The 17,768-nt window shown below is 38.1% G+C and overlaps 1 protein-coding gene across 1 annotated transcript in view; it reads left to right on the top strand.

The window, feature by feature from the left end:
* LOC146168183 (receptor-type tyrosine-protein phosphatase epsilon-like) overlaps positions 1–17,768 on the top strand; it is a 110,167-nt gene that overhangs the window by 38,744 nt on the left and 53,655 nt on the right. Inside the window, exons 6-7 of the mRNA XM_083386186.1 lie at positions 8,167–8,265; positions 9,812–9,973. Of these exons, the coding sequence (XP_083242312.1) occupies positions 8,167–8,265; positions 9,812–9,973 (261 nt within the window). The remainder of the gene's footprint in view (positions 1–8,166; positions 8,266–9,811; positions 9,974–17,768) is intronic.

Here is a 17,768-nt window from a genome sequence, read left to right as displayed (position 1 = left end):
ATGCTTGTGATTGACTGTTGTGGTATTGGTCATAAATGCTACAAAACAAATTATTATTAGGAGTACAATATTTATAATTTTTTGAGGAATTATGGCCCCCCTGGCTACGCCCATGACAGTCACACATCCATTCCTTTTTTACCAATCTCTTTGTAAGTGTGGTGTTATTTTTTTGTCCAGTCGTCTGATAAAAACCTTTTAAATCTGGAACAGGCCTGCCTTTATTTATGACTTCAACTTTAGATTGGAAATTTATTTTAAAATATTTCTCAGCTTAGATACTAAATTTTCCTCCATTTCAGTTAAATTTTATAAAAAAACAATCCTTTACACTGCAAGAAGTCAATGTACACGCAGCCTACTATGCGGCATTCAAGCTGGACTTCATAGCTGGGACGTCACCATTAAGGCATGCTTCAAATCATATCTAAATCGTTCATCATGTTTTCCGAGAGAACTTGCGAAAGAAAAAGGCGCGCATAATGCAGTGCATTTTGTGATCTGAAGAGAGCTTTCGTGATCTGAAGAGAGGCACAGCTTGGCACTGCCTCTCTTCGCGTGTTTCAACAATTTTAACCGCGTGAGCGCTTGATATGAATAACGCAACAGAAATAGAAAAATAAATAAAGTACGCATTAGGTATAGAAACATAAAATTGCCGGAGAGGGAGTAGGACTACAGCAATTCACATAAATTAAAGCACCTTAAAACGTGCAATGTTTACTATACTTTAGCAAGTAATATATATTATTTGATAACCAACTCTTTGACTGCATGTCGCTGGTTATTTAGGAGAAAAGGGCCTTCGATTTGTTTCCAATCAACCTCCGCATTTTCGTCAAATAATTTAGAAATCCATTTCGTATGTACTGTAAAACTAACAAGTAGTTCTCTATATTGACCATGCCTGCCCCCCATTTGCTATATTCACACGCAAAATCTCTCTTTTCACCCTCTCCCATTTGGACACCCTTAAGAATGCAAAGAGGATTCGTTTAAATTTGGAGATAAAGCATTTGTGTATACTAACCGGGACAAAACGGATTTTAAAGGTTAAATTGGGATCATGAGGGTCTTGATAACTGTTGTTTTTCCGAGGAGCGAGAGACCCCTTGCGGACCAGATATTTGATACGATTTGAATTTTTTTCAGCAGTGGCGTGAATTTTTTTTAATTCGATCGGCGTCGGGACTCGCGCTAGTGGGAATTTTAACGCCTAAGTATTTGCTAGTGCCTGATGGCCATGGGAGAACACTTTGTTCAATGGGTTTGTGACTGTTTTTACGATTTGTCCCAATGAAAAACGCATTTGATCTGGACATGTTTACTTTGCAGCCTGACATTTCGCCAAAGATTATCTGAAAGACTGCTGTAAAATCCTGGTCACTACCCGATAAAAATAATGTAGTGTCGTCAGCAAATAGGGACACTTTAAGTTATTTTCCATTTATTGTGGTGCCGTTGTAACGGCTCTGTCTTAACGCAAAGGCATTCAATGCACAGTACAAATAAAGTTGAAGAGAGAGGATCACCCTGGCGTACGCCACGTTCAACGTTAAACGATGGTGATAAAAAGTTGTTGTTAACATTTACTCACGACTGATTTTGATAAAAACATTCGATTAATTTAATAATCTCATCACCGAACCCGAAAGCAGCTAAGACTGCATATATGAAGTCCCAGTTCACCGTGTCAAACGCCTTGAATCGCGCCAGGAATATCGTAATCAGTGTTCCCTCTAATAAAATTTTCTATTGCGCAAATACTTTTTGTAGTGCGCAAGAGTATTTGAAGGCTGCTTTGGCAGGGGCCCGCGAAGATCAATGTTTTTGTTTGGGGGCGAGTCATTAAAATTTTAGAAATGACATCACAAAGCGTGACCTCGTGAAACAAACATTCTCAAGAAACTAGTATGGCCAACTGCAATCGGGTTTAAATACTTTCACGGCTATGACAACAAAGCGGTCACGCGAAAAAATATCTGATTATTTGGTTAAAATAACCAAACGTTCAGTTTAGCAAGATAGAATATGTGATGGCTTTAGCACACAACCAAGAATCGCAAAGTATTCGCTCATTTGCATTTATCAAGATGATTTTGTCAATTTGAGGTGTATTGACCACACAGTGTATCTGCACAAAAATCACGTAAAAAACATCCACAGCATGGATGATGAAACCGATTGGACAAAGTAATTTACAGCAAAACATGTATCACAATCGTCATTACAGGTTTGATTTGTTTACTTGCTTTTAGCTACAAACCTCAACAAAAAAGTGGCCATTGCGAAAACTGTTGTGGCAAAAAAGAAAAAATATTTTAGTTTACCGGTATATTTGAGAATGATGTAAGTGCGCAAAAGGCAAATTTTTCATGCGCAAATTTGTCTGATGTGGCGGCGCAAATGCGCAGTTGCGCACCTCAGAGGGAACACTGATCGTAATAGTCGGCGCAGTCAAAGATATCCAACAAAAGACGAATATAAGTGCCTATGTATCGTTTCGGAATAAGACCATTTTGCGCAGGCGAGATAATATCGTTTAGTACATTTCGGACCCGGGTGTTAATTACTTTTGATGCAATTTTGTAGTCTACATTTCAAAGCGTTATTGGTCTAAAATTTCCCGGTGTTACATGGTCTTCATTAACTTTTGGAGGTAGAGTTACTACTGCTTCTGCCGGAGAAGCTGACAGCCTACCCGTATTTACAGTATGTCGCCAAGCTTCCCATATAGACGCATTTGATATTGTCCCAAAATGTGATATAGAATGCTGGAAAATCGTCTAGCCCAGGAGATTTATTTTTACGCATGTTGCAGAGAGCAGTGAAGAATTATCATATTTTTGAATGTTCTATCTTAATTATTGGGAGATCCAGTGTTTTAATCTTGAAGCGATTGAGGTTTTATTTAATCGATTTCCGTTTGTTTATTAAAAGCTGTATTAGCCAAAATAGGCGTCCAAAATGTTGTTTTGGTCAGTTATTATTTTATCGTCGACCAAACGTCTGTTAATAACCCCATTTTCGCAAAGTCTTTTTTCCAAGTTTAAAAAGTATTTTGTATTTTTCTCGCCCTTCTCTGCCCACCGAGCCCTACTTCGCGTTACGGCGCTTTTGGTTTGGCGCAGCATTAGTTGGTCAAATTCCGATTCAAGTTTGGACAATTTTTCGTGCAAGGCCTATTTCTGTTTGAGAAATATTTTAAATAGCGTCTTGTGTCTTTTTGGTCTAGGTCATTGTCCAGAACTAGATCGAAGTCCTCTCCCATGATTATCGGGACATAAAGCTGTCAAGTACGGCAAATAAATTGGCGATCAAATCTGGATCGTCCTTATTCGGCGCGTAAACATCAACAAATACTATTGGGGTTGCATTTATTGTAATTACCCGTGTGTCTTAGACGGTATGGGACAGTTTTTTGTCAATTAGTATGGCCACCCTTCTACTGCTTGAGGTACCGTGTGCCCAACACTTTCCCCCTCCCCATGCCATACCCCACAACTTTTCGTGCTTGGCACTACTGTGGGTTTCCTGCAATAACGCAACGTGACACTTTTTACGACATAAAAAATTAAAAACCGATTTTTTTTCTCATCGCCACATCTTAATTTGTCTTGAATTCTGGCTGGAGCTCCTCGCAGCAAGGCATACGTCTTAATGTCCCTTTGCACGAAGGATATTGACATGTTTCTTTATCCTCCTCGACCAGAAATAACTCGTCCGTGCAGCACTTCATTGCTACGGCATATTTGTTGGAACAACTCCAGCGAAGGAAAGTTTTCGACTGAGCCGAAACCAAAGCTTCAGCGTGGCAGCGAGGGCATTTTAGCAAGATTCTGGTCGCACATAAGTTTATAGATTTACTATTTGGAAGCTCGTCCGGTCTTCGTTGCAGCCTTTTCCTTGACCAGTTGTTGGTAAAGTTCGGTGTACTTGATTTGATGTTGGCGTGGGATTCAGAGTTCAAGTCCGGCGAGTGCTTAACGTTTAAAATGCTACTCACGGCGGTTGTACAATGTGGATTGCTGTAAGTGGTGTTGACGCCAGCGCTAGATTGGGGTGCAACTGCGTTATCGTTTTACTGTCCCCGTGTGCTTTGTCTTGCTTGGACTCTTCTTGTCGTTTCACTAGCCAAGGAAAATGTTTTTGGCGTTTGGGACAGTTTGCTTGTTTGTGACCGTTTTCGTCGCAGTACTTGCTAGTGAACACTTGCCCCTGATAGGTCACGTAAAATTCGCAGTCTGCCATCCTGATATAACATGGTAAAGGGGTTTCGTCGACGTCTGTTGAATTCATAGTCAGGATTCTCATTCTGGTGAGCAACACAACCTTGTCCTTCCTGTGTGTCACCCTTTCAACCTTTCCATATTTTGCAGATATTTCCTCTTCTACAAGTTTACTGGGGAAAGGGATTGGCATTTCGTATAGTTTAACAGATTTCACTGATTCTGCTGCGAAGAGCTGTAAAGTTCCAAAACATTTTGTCTATTGGTGCAAGTTATGTCGACGTTTTAGCCTCGCATTTCTGCAATTCTAACTAGTTTCTTCAGCGGATAATCAATACTTTTTACAAGATTCAGAATTTCGTCTCTTTTCAATTGATTAACCGTCCTAATACTTAGGCAATTCTGCCTCTTAACGCCTTTTTATTCACAACCTGAGCGTAACTCGCTCTGCTTGCCATTTTTTGCTCCGCACTCCACGAGTGCCAGACTTGGAATGAATTGTTCATGGCATTTGATTCAATGAACCAATCGTGTTTGTGACGCAACCTTGCAACTACTTTCAATTGCTGAATCACGTAGCTTCAGTCAAACAACCGGAAGTTCAGGGATCGCCAGGTTTCCATGAGTTTTGCATTCATATGTTCAAATATAGGTAAAGAATTGCAAAACACTATAAATAATTTATTTTCTTTGAACTGCGTTGTTCTTTAGCTATTTCCTTCTCAACCTCATTTTCAAGTTAGATTCTGTTTAAAAAAATTGTTTTGGTGTGCAATTTGTACGGATCTGTTACGTAGCTTGATAATGAATTCAAAAGTCGAAAAGGTCGAGTAGATTGACATCATCTCGATTGAGACGATTCGATACGACTGAAGACATTTGTGAAGATGCTGATTATTGCTGCGGCTATAGAAACTCAGAATGATAACAATTGCGTTCCACCTTTTATAAGTGATGATTTTATTTACTTCTCAGTCACATTTATTAAAGATAATACAAGTTCGTATCGAAACGTCTAATTCAAGATCATGTCGATCTACTCGACCTTTTTGGCTTTGCAATTTTACATTTTTAAGTAATTTTAATGGTCTCATGTGGTCCGCTGGCTGTTAAATCTGTCATACGCTTTACTTAAAGGTAAGTCTATCTCGTTAAGCAACAAAACCTAACAAGCGTTAGGCACCAGGCCATGCTGGCCGATTGTTTATGGCGTTTATGCCAACTTAAAAAAATAAAAGTTTTTACGTTTGTTCTTTTATTGTTTTAAAGACATTAATATAGATCAAATCACGAAAAAATGCAGTAAAATCTTGAGAAGCTTTCCCACAACCGTTCCTCATCAGATTAAAGAAATCTACTTTAGAATTAAACAAATAGGGCTATGAACAAAGTCTTATACTGAAAGGCTTTAAATAAACTTATCATCGAAGGTACGATTGTAGTGAAACTACAATGTTCACATCTTATTAAACGTGAAAAAAAATTCCAAAATAATCTTTCTTACAACTTTCTGTTGTAACAACAGGTTGATTCCGGGGGTTCCTTACACTTGTCTTGTTAAGCAATATGTGTCTCGTAAATTGCCTAATCCTAATTATGACGGACAATAACGAGCCCTCTATTTTGGAAATACTTCGACGCGTTTTAGCCTATACCCAGAAGTGTTAACTTTCAGGTTCGCTTTCAGCTTGGTTTCCAGACGCACATATTAGCACACAGGTTTACCTTGCAACTTTTTATGAAGAATGACCTGCTTTAACGCAGTGAGCATCGCCACTTTTGAGGCATTATGACGTAATACGAACGCTAGTCGTAAACAAAAACAACAAGTTTCATATAGGAAAGAATTATTTAGATACAACCGTTGGATACTAATTTGTGACATCACCCCCAATTCAAGAGAAATTGTCCGAATTTCTGTCAACAGTTCAAATTAAAAGACAACGAAAAGCACTGTGAAACGAAGCACATCACGCACGATATATGGTATAAACCGTTACATCATTTAGTTAAGGCAGTGGTTCTTAACCTTTTTTCTGTCATGCCACCCTTTTTGTAATTGTTGTGGGTCACAACATAAGTCTCCTTCAACTCTCAGTCTGTCCTATGCTTGGTTTTGATGGCAACGAGAGCGGAAAATACAGCTTCACAAAAGAACGTTGACCCAAATATGGTCAAAATTCGAAGAACCCGAGTTGAGATTAAACGTTAAACAGGTTGATAATGGCCCAGAACGTCTCAATTCTAGTTCTATAAAGTCTTTTCTGGCTGTAGAGTCAAGCTTAACTTAAGAAATTCCTCTTGTTCTTTTTCAAAAATATCTACTACTTCACATAAAAAAAAATTCCAACACAAAGTTTGTAGAAGTCTAACTTTCAAGAGCGCACAACTTACAACTTAGAAATTGGATCGTTCAAAATTAATTATCGACAAAATATATAATTTAGGAAATAGTAAATTAACAATTGAAGTTAACTAAGACTTTTGACCTTGAAATTTTGTCTTCGCACTTCTTAGTTTTAAAGGTTTTAAATATTTGACCTTATAATGAGTAGATTAATATCGGATCGGATGGCCGTAAAACTCTTTTTCCTTAACATTATCGGAATGAAAGTGCATCTTTGCATTGTTGTCAAACAGTGTTCTCTTATAGAAAATGGACATAAAATAAATTGATACAAACAGGTGGTAGCCTACCTTTTTTTTCTTCATGCTCGCTAAAAGTTGACGGCCCACCTAAAAGAGCTTCTGGGGACTTTCCGCGAAGCTCTGTTTTAAAGCACTAAATTTTAGGCCACAAATCCATTGGCACGTCACAGCTTACGATTGCCTTACAATATGCAACGATTAGGCTACACTAACTTGCAAAACAAATTGAAATGTCATGTTCTACTTGTAATGCGCTTAATAGCAAACGCTACGTAGCTCGAAATGTAAACAGTGTCCCCTAAGCTAAAAGCAAATTTACTTGATATTTCTCAGAAAAAAATACTCATGTAAGTTATACAAAAAGTTTTTAAGTAAGTTATTAAGTTATTACTTTCTTGAACCCACCCCTACTCCAGATATAGAAAGGTCTTTGACGAAAACAAATGAGTCATATTTCTTAAAAAGGCTTGTTTCAAATTTAGAATTCACAAGCAATACCCGGGCGGCCATTTTGTATATCCAAAATAGCAGCTTTCCCCAGGCCGTGAAGCTAAAACTTTTTTAAAACCTTTTTTTTGCTTGATATATAGAAACTGCAAAAATTAGATAAGAACCCCTCGTTTCTAATAATTCTCCACACCAAGTGAAAAAATAGCCATAGCCTACTATGATTAATATAAATGTATGATGTTATTTTGTTACAAGTGTAACGATTTTGGTGTGAAAACATCATTTGGCACAACCGAAAAAGGCAAGTTGGTTTAGGGTTCAATGCAAAGTAATGAATAAAACAAATTGTCAGGATACCTAGTTAGGTAAGTGGAACATCGGCCTACTACAAATGTAGCCAAGGCAAGCATTTATTATTTAAATTAAAGTTTACGTCCTCCACCAATCGATACAAATATCGAATGGTAATAACGTTAAAATTAGTGAAATTGAGTACTTCAATTTACTTGGGTTCATATTAAATGTTTTCAAATGTTTTTTTGGGTTTACTGTTTGAATGTTATTTTTTGGGGTTATGTTATTGCTTATGGTCGGATAAGTTTACCAATTTTCTTAGTTTATTGCTATTTTTTTTATATCAGTAATTTAACTTGGAGTCGACTTGACTGGAAATTGACTTTAACTGGGACTTCGCTTGTTAGTTTTGGAAAAGACTGGGAATTATTTCACAAAAGTTATTTCACAAATGACTTGTCTGGGACCTAAGTGATTTCAAAATAACTTGTTTGCAACACTGTCAATATCTCAAGGTTATAATGATGATTTATCTTTTTTTTAGTTTGTTGTTGGTCAAATGTTAATCAAAGCAGAGGATTTTGAATCTGAATTTATAAAAAAGTCGGCTGACGATAATCGACATTTCAGAATGGAATTTTTGGTAAGGTTTAACATTTTATTGTATAGGTGATAGCATTAAGTTTAAGTAGTTTACCACTATCTGTCGAGTAAAATTTTGAAAATGTTAAAAATAGTAATTTTTGCTGTTGATAAGCTTCTTGATGCAATTTGAGAGTTTTCAGAAAGTAAAGCCATAAAATAATTATCGTAATAAGGAATGTTGTTCTCTAACAAACTTGTGCGAAAATATGCAAGTAAAACATTTTATTTAAAAAAGTGACGACTCTGGCACATCAAATAACTTCGCATATTACTACAAATAATGGCACTTATATATTTTTATAGTCTAATTTACTAAAAATACCGCTTTTTCTGCGTTTATAAGTCACACAGTGCAACATGTTATATTCTATGGCCCTTGGCAAAATAGATGCCCTTCAACGAAAATAGCAAAAGCGGAAAGAAGTTCGCGCGAGGCGCGAACAAAAGTTTGTGCTTCTGTAGTAAATTTAGCAAAAAAGATTGGCCATGTCATAACGTGACATCATTTGGGTTATTTGACAAAACTTTTAATATGAAAAGGAGAACTGGCGCATTGGGCACAAAAAATACTCGCAAATTTCTCGATGTAAACGTTTTGGTATATATTTGGGAATACCTTAACTGCTTTGCGGGCCACATTTAACGATGTCTTGGGCCACGACTATTCTGATTTAGAGTTTCCGCCAACGCCCCTCTTTCGCTCCCGATATCCCACTGAGAAATAGTGGCCTAAACCACTAGTTTACATTATGATGGACGACCACCATGATAGCTATTTAGGGCAGCGCTTCTCGACAGGTGCGCCGCGGCAAAATAACGCTAAAGACTGTAGGGAAAGGGTATGGGATGTTTGGGGGTCACTTGTCTGGCATTGGCCGTTTGTTGTCGCCATTTGGGCGACGCTATTTTGGCCCCGGATTTTTTGCCCCTGTTTTGGCTTCAATTGGGTTAGGTTTGAAAATATCAGGGGAGTTAGTAATATTTATGGGTGGGGTTTGGGGTTAAATAAAATGTGGTATAGGCCTAATTTTTGGCATTTAGGTATGATTCCAATTTCGTCATTATTACGACTATTAGGTATTAGTCATATTTACGCCTTATTCCTAACTGTATTTTGTTCCGATGTTGATATTGTTTCAATTTTGGTCTCAAGGCTGAAAGATTTGCAATTATAAAGCCTATATAATGAAAATTGCCGCCAATTTAAAACAAATGCCGGTACACCTACAAATTTCGCGTTCGCTTCGCTCGTAAGGTGCGCCGCCAGGTTTTCATATGTGTCTGGGTGCGCCCCTAGTAAAAAAGGTTGAGAAACACTGATTTAGGGTGTCATAAATCAACAATAATTTTTAGTCAGCTTAATTGATATAAAAAGCGACAGTTTGCTGTAGGCTACGGATCAGATCTGTGTATTGTGTAGTTGTGCGGTTAAGAACATGTCAGCTTATGCCAGGCCACATTGCGCCCCAGATGCCACAACCCGAATGTGTTTTTCGTCGGAAGGCAAATAAAATAATTTATCAAGTGTCGTACTTTTAATTAAGTCGATAGAAGCCGTTGCATTGGAAAAACAAGCTGCCAATCATCCTGCAAACAAGATTAAAAATCGTTACGATAATGTTCTTCCCTATGATGCAACAAGAGTTCGTCTTAATCCTATTGATGATGTTGCGACTTCGGATTATATCAACGCCAACTTTGTCTCCGTAAGAAAATAGTTATTGTATATTATTTGCTTGTTATCATATTACCTTTATTTGGTTATCCTTTTACGAATAGGTGCATTTTTCGCCTAAAATGTAAAACGGCAAATTAGACGAAGTGTCGTTTAAAATATATATGCAAATTTCTTTAGCAAAACCATGGGTGACTATAGCCAATACGTAGGAAGAAAAAGAACACAAAAGTTACGTCATATTTGGCCAATAAGACTGGCCGGCACTCTGAAAACATGGCTAGGCATTACAGCGGCCATTCTAAGGCCAATTTGCAGCGGGAGTCAGACGCCAGCGAAACAAGTGACTTGTTTTGCAGAACGTGAGAAAACCACCCGCAAGACTGACAGTTATAGATTACGAGATTAAAGGTTACATGTCAAGTTTGAAACGAGGCGAAAGAACGCAATACGGAAAACGTTACATCATGAAATATTATATTATTCAACCAACAATACATTTGATTATGCGAAAGCTAGAACGCGCTAATCTAAAGCCCTATTTAGAAATTCGTAAGATAACTTAATGAACTCTAAGATTTGGCTTATGGCAATTAATTAATTTGGGTGTTTAAGTGTTGATAAACACGTAACAGTGACCAACCATTTAGAGACAAATATTTAGCCTTACTTGTTAACTGCTAAAGAGCCACACCTTGCACATGCAGAAATAAATATCGCCCTGCTTCTTTTTCACTTACATACATTACATAGCTTTAGTCAGCAATAAAAATAATTAATCTCAAAGTTTGAGTTTTGTTGTTTCTATTAGACAAAATATCCATCCGGCGTTGCTCAGGTTAAATGGAATAATTACCAGTTATTCTAACTGGTTAAAAATTAATTACACCTACAATAACCACATAATGTACGAAAATGAATGTACGAAAGTCTATTGAATTTTTTTGGTTAAACAAAATGAACCAATCAATCATACTTTGGGCCCTTTATCACTAATTCACATTACGTTGTAACATGTTAAACTGATAGCCTTATGTTATAGCCCATGATTATCGAAGATAAACTTGGTAATCAGCATATACCCAAAAAGTAATCTTGCGGATAGCGTAAGATATTGGTAAGAGGTATAAATAATGCAAACATATTTTTTAAATGGCATAACATTTTACTTATGCCTAAACGTTTGCACAGCGTGTCACTAAATAGAAATTTCAAAGCATGTCATATCGTGTGTCTAAAATCGGTTAACCTAACGCTTCCCCACAATCAGAGTAACACCCCACAGCCGATGTGAAAGCGGCAGTAATGAAATTGCGTGTTTAATTATGTGACTTATCTGTGTGGCTCGAAAGATCTAATTCTTTCTTTTCGTGAATTCCCATTAATTTTTGTATTTGGTTTAAACAGTGTAAACATGAAAACTTAACTGATAACCTAGAAGTAGTTTTGTTTCTGAAATAGGCCACTAGAGTTAGCAGCAATGAATAAACTTGCTGAAGCCGCATGTGATAGCCGATGATTTTTAAAATAAATTGGGTATTTAACATCAAACCAAATTGCAACGTTGTGTGTTTTTTTAAATGGAGCTACTAAATACACCACCTTGGCTAAACACGTCTCGCAAATATTACGTAACGTAAACCCGTGACATATATCGATCGAAAATTACTAACAAACGTAAAGTCGTATAGCAGCAATTGTTTAAATTGCACGAAATTCAGACAAATACATAATATCGGTAGGTACCATACTGCATCCAATGAAACAAAATACCGTTTGATAATTAAATTTGCATACATGTCATACATCTTTAAGTAACGAAAATCCGTAACATTTGCTAATTAAATTAAAAAATGCTGCAATAAACGCAATGTTTTGCGAACTCTGCCAAGTATTGGCGTGGGTAAACACAGTGTAAGAAGCCATTAGGCTTTGGCCACAATCACTGTCACAATATTGTTGGGAAGGTTTGTTGTACGACATCAGTGTAAATTTCGTGATGTTTATTCAAAGTATGTTTAGTATACGACTCGTATAATATTCAAGAAAACACGTAATCCCGGTTTCAAATGACGTACAACGTATGAAAACTTAGCATCGTGTTTAAAAGTAAAAGTTGCTAAACCTCTGCACTAAACGCCAAATTAAACTGCGTATAACGTCACACAAACCCGTAACATGTTTGAAATATAAATTGCGTACTATTTTGCGAACTCAGCTTAAATTTTGCGTGGTTAAACATACTGGAATAAGTTTTAATTTAAGTCATACTCGTTAGAGGAATAAATTTAGCGGAAATATATTTATGAATGGCATAACATGTTTAATTATGACTAAATGTTGCACTAATGTAGTGCTAAACGTTCGTTGAATATAAATTTTATACCATGTGTTGTGTTTTTCTGCACTTCGCGGTGATTGAAGAACCCTTGACTGTTTGCCGCGTTATGCCTACTGATTTAAATAAATGCTTCTACACAATAAGAGCCACACGGAATAAGAATACGACCCATGTGGAAACGTCATTAAATCAACTAGCGTAGTATAAAAGTTTTCTCAAGCATCACGTAACATTCGATGATTTAAATAAGATTGTGACAAATTAACATGCAACCGAATTGCAATGTTGTGTGCTGTTTTTACATGACAATCGTAGACTAAATACTCGACCATATATGTAACACTTGGCTAAGAGTGTCACTATAACAAACGTAAAACTGTTGTAGCAGCAATTGCCAAGAGGGGCGGATACAGGATTTTTTAGGGTTTTTGAAAATTTGTAGTATTACGTCACGAAGTTACTTCATAACAGGATGTTACAAAACATTTAATTTGAAAAAAAACCTTTAAGGCCCGTTTACACTACAGCTGCACTGAGCTGAGCAAAGCGTAATTTGCATTTAAATTCTATTGTGGCGAGCGTTTCAAGCTTTGCTAAACTCAAGCCCCGTGCAGCAGCTGCAGTTAGCTTAAAGTTACGCTTTGCTAAACTCAAGCCCCGTGCAGCAGCTGCAGCTAGCTTAAAGTTACGCTTTGGAGCGATTTTCACGCTTTGCTAAACTCAAGCCCGAAGTGCAGCTATTGAAACACGTTACGTTTTGGGGCGATTTTTACGCCCAGCGCAGCTCACTGCAGCTGTAGTGAAAATAATTTCACGCCCAGTGCAGCTCAGCTCCGCTCAGTGCCGCTGTAGTGTAAACGGGACTTTATGTTCTTAAACTAACTGGTGTGCAATTAAGTAAATGAAATGCATTCAAATCGCGCGAACCGTGAAAAAGTGTGTTTTTGTATAAATTGGCAAAGCTGCAGTTTGACGTATACGTGACGGATGCGGCTCATAAAGGCTTTTGTATAGTTTAATTTGATTTACAGATTAAGTTTTGTAGCGTTTATGATTTACACGTCGCAACAACATGCCATAGTATGCTGAGTGCATTTGAGCTGGCTGGATTTAATTATAATGGGAAAAACTAAACAAAAATAACTGTATTTCAACGAATAAAATGGGCTCAAGTATATTTTGCGGTGGGCACGTTTACTATACAGTACAATGGATATGGGGCTATCACGCGGCCCGCGACTAGTTAAAGGTGAAAGATAATAAATAGCACGCGGACCACTAAAACTTGTTAAAAGGCCCACATCTGTGGCACGGCCCACAATTTGTCGACCACTGCATTAATTAGCGCAACAAAGTTGTGCACAAAGGCAGTTTTTTTATCTAGACCAGGGGTTCTTAAACTTTTTTACCGCGGAACCCTTCATTTTTTATTTGCTTTGCATGGACCCCGGTAGACAAGAAATACTCCTAAATGACGTCATAAATTGACGTCACAAAACAAATAGACTTCATGGCTCTGTTATTTCGGTCCGAAAAATGTGAAAGTTAAATGGAGTCTAACTATACATTCAGTGCAAAACCGTTTAATTTTTAATTAAAGTGTTTTCTTTTAAAAAATAATTACTTTATGTATACACTAGTTTTTTAATTAGGCCTTCATGGACCCCCTAAAACTAGTTCACGGACCCCCAGGGGGTCTCTGGACCCCAGTTTAAGAACCCTTGATCTAGACAAAGCTCAGCATGTCAATGAAGCGATTTCAAGATAGCTAAGTCACGTGATATTGTCAAAACTGGAACGAATATTTGGTGGGTTAGTGTAGCTAGATTGTGCTTATTAAAGCTTAGATCTTCATTATGATGGAAAGTATGTGTTTTGTGCAACGGTATTGCTTTCGAGGGTGCTATATGATTTCACAATAGTTATAGTCCACAGCGCATTCAGAGCTGAAAATATTATCTTTAGAAGAATAAAAAAAGGAATAGTATAATTTGAAAAAGTGCGCCATTTTAAAAACAAAAAAAAACGAATTGCAACGCACAATAAACACGATAGTATGTTTTTGCTTTGACAATGTCCTAATTCCTGGTTTGGTGGTTTCGCCTTCAGAAGTAACCCACATTCACTACGTTATGTTGAAGGAAAAGGCAACAGCAATGGCATGACAATTTCATTATAACCCGGGAGCTAGCAGAGATTTAAATAGCATGTCGAGTACAAAAGGTTTGACTATTTAGAGCAGTGGTTCCCAACACGTTTTTAAGGCGACCCATTTTGAAAAAAAAAATAATTTGGTATAATCTTGCGACCCAAGCAAATACAAGATTGCGTTGCAAACAAACTGCACTACAAAAGCAATTACTTTTTCCGAAAATAATATGTTTATTAATTTACTAATGGGATAGTTGTGCTCGCTTGCTCTCAGTGAGTTTTTGAAATCGAGGCGTTATTTTGCTTGAGCATATAGAGTCACGCATGTCAGCTTTAACTTCCAGCCGGTTTCGCTGTTTAGTTTTCATATTTTGTGATTATGATTTCCAGTTTTGTGAAAAGATACAATATGCCTGAAAAACAAGCGACCCTCAAAACTAATCAGGCGAATTTGGTGCGTTAAGAAAGGGGGGCTGTTGAAAACACCAATAATTTCGGTTTAAATATCATGTTGCGTACATCGATCAAACCTATCGTTAATTTTGCTCCACATATCAGTGGTCAATAAATGGCCGAACTTAAGTGCGGGAAATGGTGCAAAACCCATTTAAGATCACCCTTAATGGGGTCACCATGTCACGTTTAAATATCATTTCGAGTACTTTAATGAAACTGGGTGAAAAGGAACTTTATATACCCTGTAACAGAAATGGTAAGTCTTAAGTTGATGTTGTGGTGCAAAATACATTTAAGACCGGGGCAAATGTAGCACATGTAGCTTCTCATAAATGCCGATGGAGGGCGCTATGTTTATTTTTGTATTAATTCAGATTTTTCCATAAACTGGAATGTTGATGTTTTTTGCCGTTCTTTTTGATGAAAAACTGTTTAACGATTACACATACATAACTTTATTGCCATGGTAAAGAAAGAGGAATGAAATGCCAATGAAGGAGGTTGTCGAATCTTAACAAATCAAAAAAGAAGAATTCTGTCTGATCAAAATGAGATGATTTAACATAATTTTATTTGAACATTACATAGATTCGTTTGACTGGAAACCTGTTTAGAATGTTAATTTTGAATGTTAATGTCAATATTATTCATGTTATCTCTTTGTAAATTAATTTGTTCGTCAAGATAGCATTCAACGTCGCTTAGTGCTTTCAATAAAGGGCGCATAGCGCGAACGAAAGTCGCTCCCGAGTTAACCATCCCGAATGGCATTTTGAGAAATTCGTACGAACCGCAGTGCGTAACGAAAGCCGTCTTGTGAATGTCCTCCTCAGCAATGGGTATCTGCCAGTACCCCTTCGTAAGGTCCAGTTTAGTTAGGTATTTGCTGGTAGACAGTCTTTGGAATACCTCTTCGGCTGTTTGCATCGGTTCCGGATCGAACAGGGATATCTTGTTCAACGTTCTATAGTCGATACATATCCGATTAGAACCATCGTTTTTCTTCACGACAGCCACAGACGATGCGTATGCTGAGCGGGATCGTCGTATTATTCCCAGTTGCATCACCTCGTCGGGCTCGCGCTTTAATTCGTGCCTCATGTGGTAATGAACGGTATACGGTTTTGGCCGCACCGGCCAATCATCCTTGAGCTGAATGTTCGAGAAAACCAACATTTACCGGTTTAATTAATAGCTAAAAATGTCCACGTAAGCATTTGTAGCCGCTAACGCCTCCCCCTTCTGTTTCGCCGTCAACTCTTCGCCAAACTGGATAGACTGTAGTGACGTCATCATGGTTGTGTTCAGTGTTTTTTTAATGTGTTTTGGGGGACCGAAACCGAAACGGTCCCCCAAATTTCTCCAGCGGTTTCCCAAATTTTGGACTTGCAACTTTTTGGTATTTAAATGAAACACTTCCGATCTCTTAAAACTACTTAGCGGTCACCCAAACCAAACCTTAAAAAAACCCTGGTTGTGTTATCTTCACTCACAGCCGTACAGCCCTGGTGGACCAGTGACATATCTTGGTTGTCAGTGGTAGGCATTCTAGAGACATACGTTTTAAGCATGTTCGCATGGAAAACACGATTTTTTCCATTCACATTCAGAACATTATCACATTGTCTTCGTTTCTCCATAACTGTGAATGGGCCATTCCACTGGAGAAGCAACTTGTTTCGCAGCAGTAGAGCTTGTTCGCCGAGTTCCATCCGTCGTGGTTTGGCCTTTTTGTGATAATACCTCTTTTATCTCTCTCTTGAGCTCTCATTTGGCCGGTGATAGAGTCGTCTCAATCTTTTTTCTTAGATCGATAACATACTGGTAGCTTAACCTCCCATTCGTATCCGTGTCTGGGTTAGTCCACATTTCCTTTAGTACGGTCATTGGACCGCGAACCGTCCTGCCGTAAAGTAGTTCAATGGGTGAAAATCGCGTGGATTCTTGAGGAACTTTGCGATATGCAAACAACAAAGCACCTATAAATCTGTTCCATTGTTTTGGCTGGTCACAACACAGCCTTTTGAGCATTTTCTCGTTAAATCCCGTTAAATTTTTCTACAACCCGTCACACGTAATGTGATAGGGACCTGTCGTCAGATGCTTAATCATTAGAAGACGGTTCACTTCGTGCATACACTCCGAAACACATTGAGTCCTTAAGTCGCTTAACACTTCGTCAGGAATTCCCAATCGACTATACATGTCGACCAGTGCTTCTGCCACGGTTTCAGCCGTTATATTCTTTAGCGCTTTCGCCTCCGGGTACCGCGTCGCGTAATTGATCAACGTAAGGATGTATCTGTGTCCCTCTTTCCCTCTTAATCACCACGTCCGCTGCCTCCTTTAGTTTAACAATTGACGTGTCTTCTCTTTGTGCCCTTTCGAATTCGGCCTTGTCGGTCACAGGCCATTCGTCACATTTTGGCACTATTATAGCAGTTTATCTTTATATTTCTAAGGTCTCTATTAAAACGCGTTTGGACAGCTTTCGCTTCTTCCCACAATGGATCTTCCGCTCCTTTAGTGCCCTGAATGTTTCCGATGCACAGATCATGCAAAAGATCCGGTAGACATAGAGCTTCTACCTCGCCTGTCCAAAATGGTGTATTGACCTTTATCTTTGTCACCTCGGCAGACACGACAAAACTGTTGGCCAGCTTGATGAGGCCTGGCCTGGCAACAATTTGGTCATCTCGAAGAAATTTTCTGTCAAACAGAACGCCTGTTCAACGGGTGTCTGCGGTCGAGTTTAAGATTCTCTTCGGCCTCGGTGGCATTGCGCTCGAATTGCAATCCTTGGCTAGATGCCCTATCTTATCGCATATAAAGCACCTTTCTCTTGGGTCTGTTGTCAGCATTATATATACCTCTGACA

The sequence above is a fragment of the Ascidiella aspersa genome, chromosome 1 (genome assembly GCF_963924565.1).
Source record: "Ascidiella aspersa chromosome 1, kaAscAspe10.2, whole genome shotgun sequence".
In the NCBI taxonomy this organism is placed as follows: domain Eukaryota; kingdom Metazoa; phylum Chordata; class Ascidiacea; order Phlebobranchia; family Ascidiidae; genus Ascidiella; species Ascidiella aspersa.
Note: the sequence above shows the minus strand (reverse complement) of the source record. Positions and strands in the feature narration are given on the sequence as shown.